General features: G+C 43.9%; 1 protein-coding gene across 1 annotated transcript; it reads right to left on the reverse strand.

Annotated features, from left to right (window-relative positions):
* Window positions 1-269: 269 nt before the first annotated feature.
* LOC150041665 (heat shock transcription factor, X-linked member 3-like) lies at window positions 270-1,734 on the reverse strand. The gene is made up of 2 exons (XM_090326026.1): window positions 1,153-1,734; window positions 270-911 (listed from the first exon to the last, which is right to left on the reverse strand). The coding sequence occupies exons 1-2, from the start codon at window positions 1,657-1,659 to the stop codon at window positions 438-440; spliced, it is 981 nt and encodes a 326-aa protein (XP_090182152.1). The 5' UTR covers window positions 1,660-1,734; the 3' UTR covers window positions 270-437.
* Window positions 1,735-2,370: the final 636 nt, after the last annotated feature.

Below are 2,370 nucleotides of genomic sequence, written 5' to 3' on the forward strand. Positions count from 1 at the left end.
TAGATACCGAAATTGTTACTGAGATGCCTCCCCCTCCCCAGGTGAAGACCTGGCTGTTTCTATCTCCTGATCCCAGGCAAGGACCAGGGCACCAGATCTTCCTGGCCCATTCTCAGCCCTGTGGAATCCTCTGCTGACAGTGCTGCTGCTCAAATGGGTGACATCAACGGGAAGCAAAGAGGTAGGAGGTGTATGCCAGAGACTCACTGGTGAACAGTAAGGAAGGTTCCAAGCAACACAGACTCAAGAATATCATTTACTTTGTTTATTATCTCACAAGATGTTCCAGGATGTATCCTATTAAGATGAAAATTGATCACCATGAGAAATTAATGTCAGTGGTCGTTAAGTCCCCCATAACCTCAGGGCTCTGTGTTGTCCTTGAAATGTTCACAAAGGTTGCATTTTTAACCTGTAGAGCCCTCTTTCTTCTCCTCCTAATCCTCATCCTCATGATCTTCGTCATCTTCCCGGGGCTCATCTGGAGCTAAAAATAGCAGTGAACTCAGCAAGAAAGAACAGCAGATGTTGTACAAATCCATTAGATATTGTATATCAGGAACTGCTTGTGATATGCTATGGCCTTCGTTGTCATAATCAGGAAGAGGTTGAAAGACGTTGTTCCCTGAGGTACCTTCTCCACTATAATTATTTGCTTCCCAAGGGCTGGTGTTTCTCAAGGGGAAGCCAGGGAAACATAGTGGCTTAACCCTCCTGGATCCTGGATCATTGAGGCACTCATCATTTTGGGGATCTTGCTGGACATCTGAGGTCTGGGCCTCCTCCTTAACTTCTTTCTTTGGACTGGTTTTGTATGTTTCTTGCGGATCAGTGTGCCTAGTATTTCTTCTAATACAGATGTTTTTCACAATCGTTGGGTTGTCTCTCCGAAAACTGCGATGATGGTAAATCTGTAACACAATGAAACATTTCATTCTTTCTTAGACAACATGGTCATTGCTTTCTCCCCTTCCTCAATCATAATGAGTCATGCTGAATAAATGAATTTTAGGTTTCTGGTAGGTGTCACTATGCCCTTCAATGTAAGCTTACTAAAGATAAAGGGTTTGCAGGTTAGGGTGGCAGTACAAGCATAGAATACTGACTAAGGTTCTCATCAAATAAAGAGAGAGACAAGTAGTTGCAACTTACCATGACTTTTCCCTGCTCTTTAGCCTGTAATGTAGTGTTGTTTGGTCGGATCTTGATAAATTCATGCAAATTCAATAGGCGAATGAAACTCTTCAAGGTTGAGGCATGGAAAATCTTGTCTGTGCCTTCAAGGTCAAGAACTTCCTCTTGGAAGTGTTCAGCATGAATAATCACATGGTCTCCTTCTTCGTTCCAGGTCACTGATTTAATTGCTGGGTTCTCTGCTACTAGCCATAATTTTCTCGGAAAGGAGAGGTGGAGGTCGATGTGGTCTTCTTTATTAGCTTCACTCTGTGTGTGCTGACTGGACTCTAGGTTTTCTTGGCTTCTCATTTCCTGGACGATGGCTTGGTTGTCTTGCCCATCCATACTGTCTCTTGAATCTAAGCTGGAATTAGAAAAAGGTTGCGATGACAGTTCACATTCTCCTGGCTTATCAACAACAGGTGGAACCAGCTTCTCTCCAAGGTCTTCTTGCATATTATCTTCTTGTGTAATCTTATTCATAGCACAACACAAGCAGGAGAAGCATTTTTTCCTGAAGACTACTAGACACTGTCCTTTTGAGACCAAAATGTCCTTTTTCTCATTGGCTTGTCCAGTAACTAAGGCAACCTTGTGCTGACATCACTCTCTTTGTGTGTCATAGTTTGTCATAATCATGGGTTACAGCCAATCAGGAGATGGTATCTTGTGCAAGTGTGGGGAGTAAGGAACGGTGGCAGACCCAGGCCTTTCCCAGTCTCCAAACGTACAGATAAACATTTGGAATTCCCACACGAGTCTCCCAATTCTTCTGACTGTCACACAGGGTCATAAGTCCTTTTCTTACTTGAGTTACGAAACCAAGATCCTATCACCCCTCCCACACCTGATGAAGGGGAGGCCATTTTCTGCCTTTGCTCCAGTGAGTCTAACCTGAGGTGCTATTTAGTCTACCTGGGTCAGATTGGCTACTGGATATCTTCTAAGATTTTTTTTAACTTGGTTGGTAACCCACCTATTTTCCTCTTCCACCTCCAGTACCTGTCATGCTCTGCCACTGTTGGCTAGGTTCAGCTTTAGATGGACGCAAGGGAGGGTGTGTTTTTCTGCCACTTGGTCAGTGTCCCTACTATAGGAGAACATCCACTCGTGGGCAGACAGGACAATCCTTATTCATCTGGGATAGTGCTATTCCAAGATCTGTAGCAGAACAGAATGGCTACATTCTTGGCT

Source organism: Megascapheus bottae, chromosome X, assembly GCF_031878675.1.
Source record: "Megascapheus bottae isolate mThoBot1 chromosome X, mThoBot2.hap1, whole genome shotgun sequence".
Classification (NCBI taxonomy): Eukaryota; Metazoa; Chordata; class Mammalia; order Rodentia; family Geomyidae; genus Megascapheus; species Megascapheus bottae.

What these genes read in the sequence shown, in the direction of transcription:
- LOC150041665 (XM_090326026.1), bottom strand. Translation starts at nt 1,659, where the DNA reads ATGAATAAGATTACACAAGAAGATAATATGCAAGAAGACCTTGGAGAG. An exon ending in AAGAGCAGGGAAAAGTCATG is followed by an intron (nt 912 to 1,152) that starts GTAAGTTGCAAC and finishes ATTGTGTTACAG; the next exon opens with ATTTACCATCATCGCAGTTT.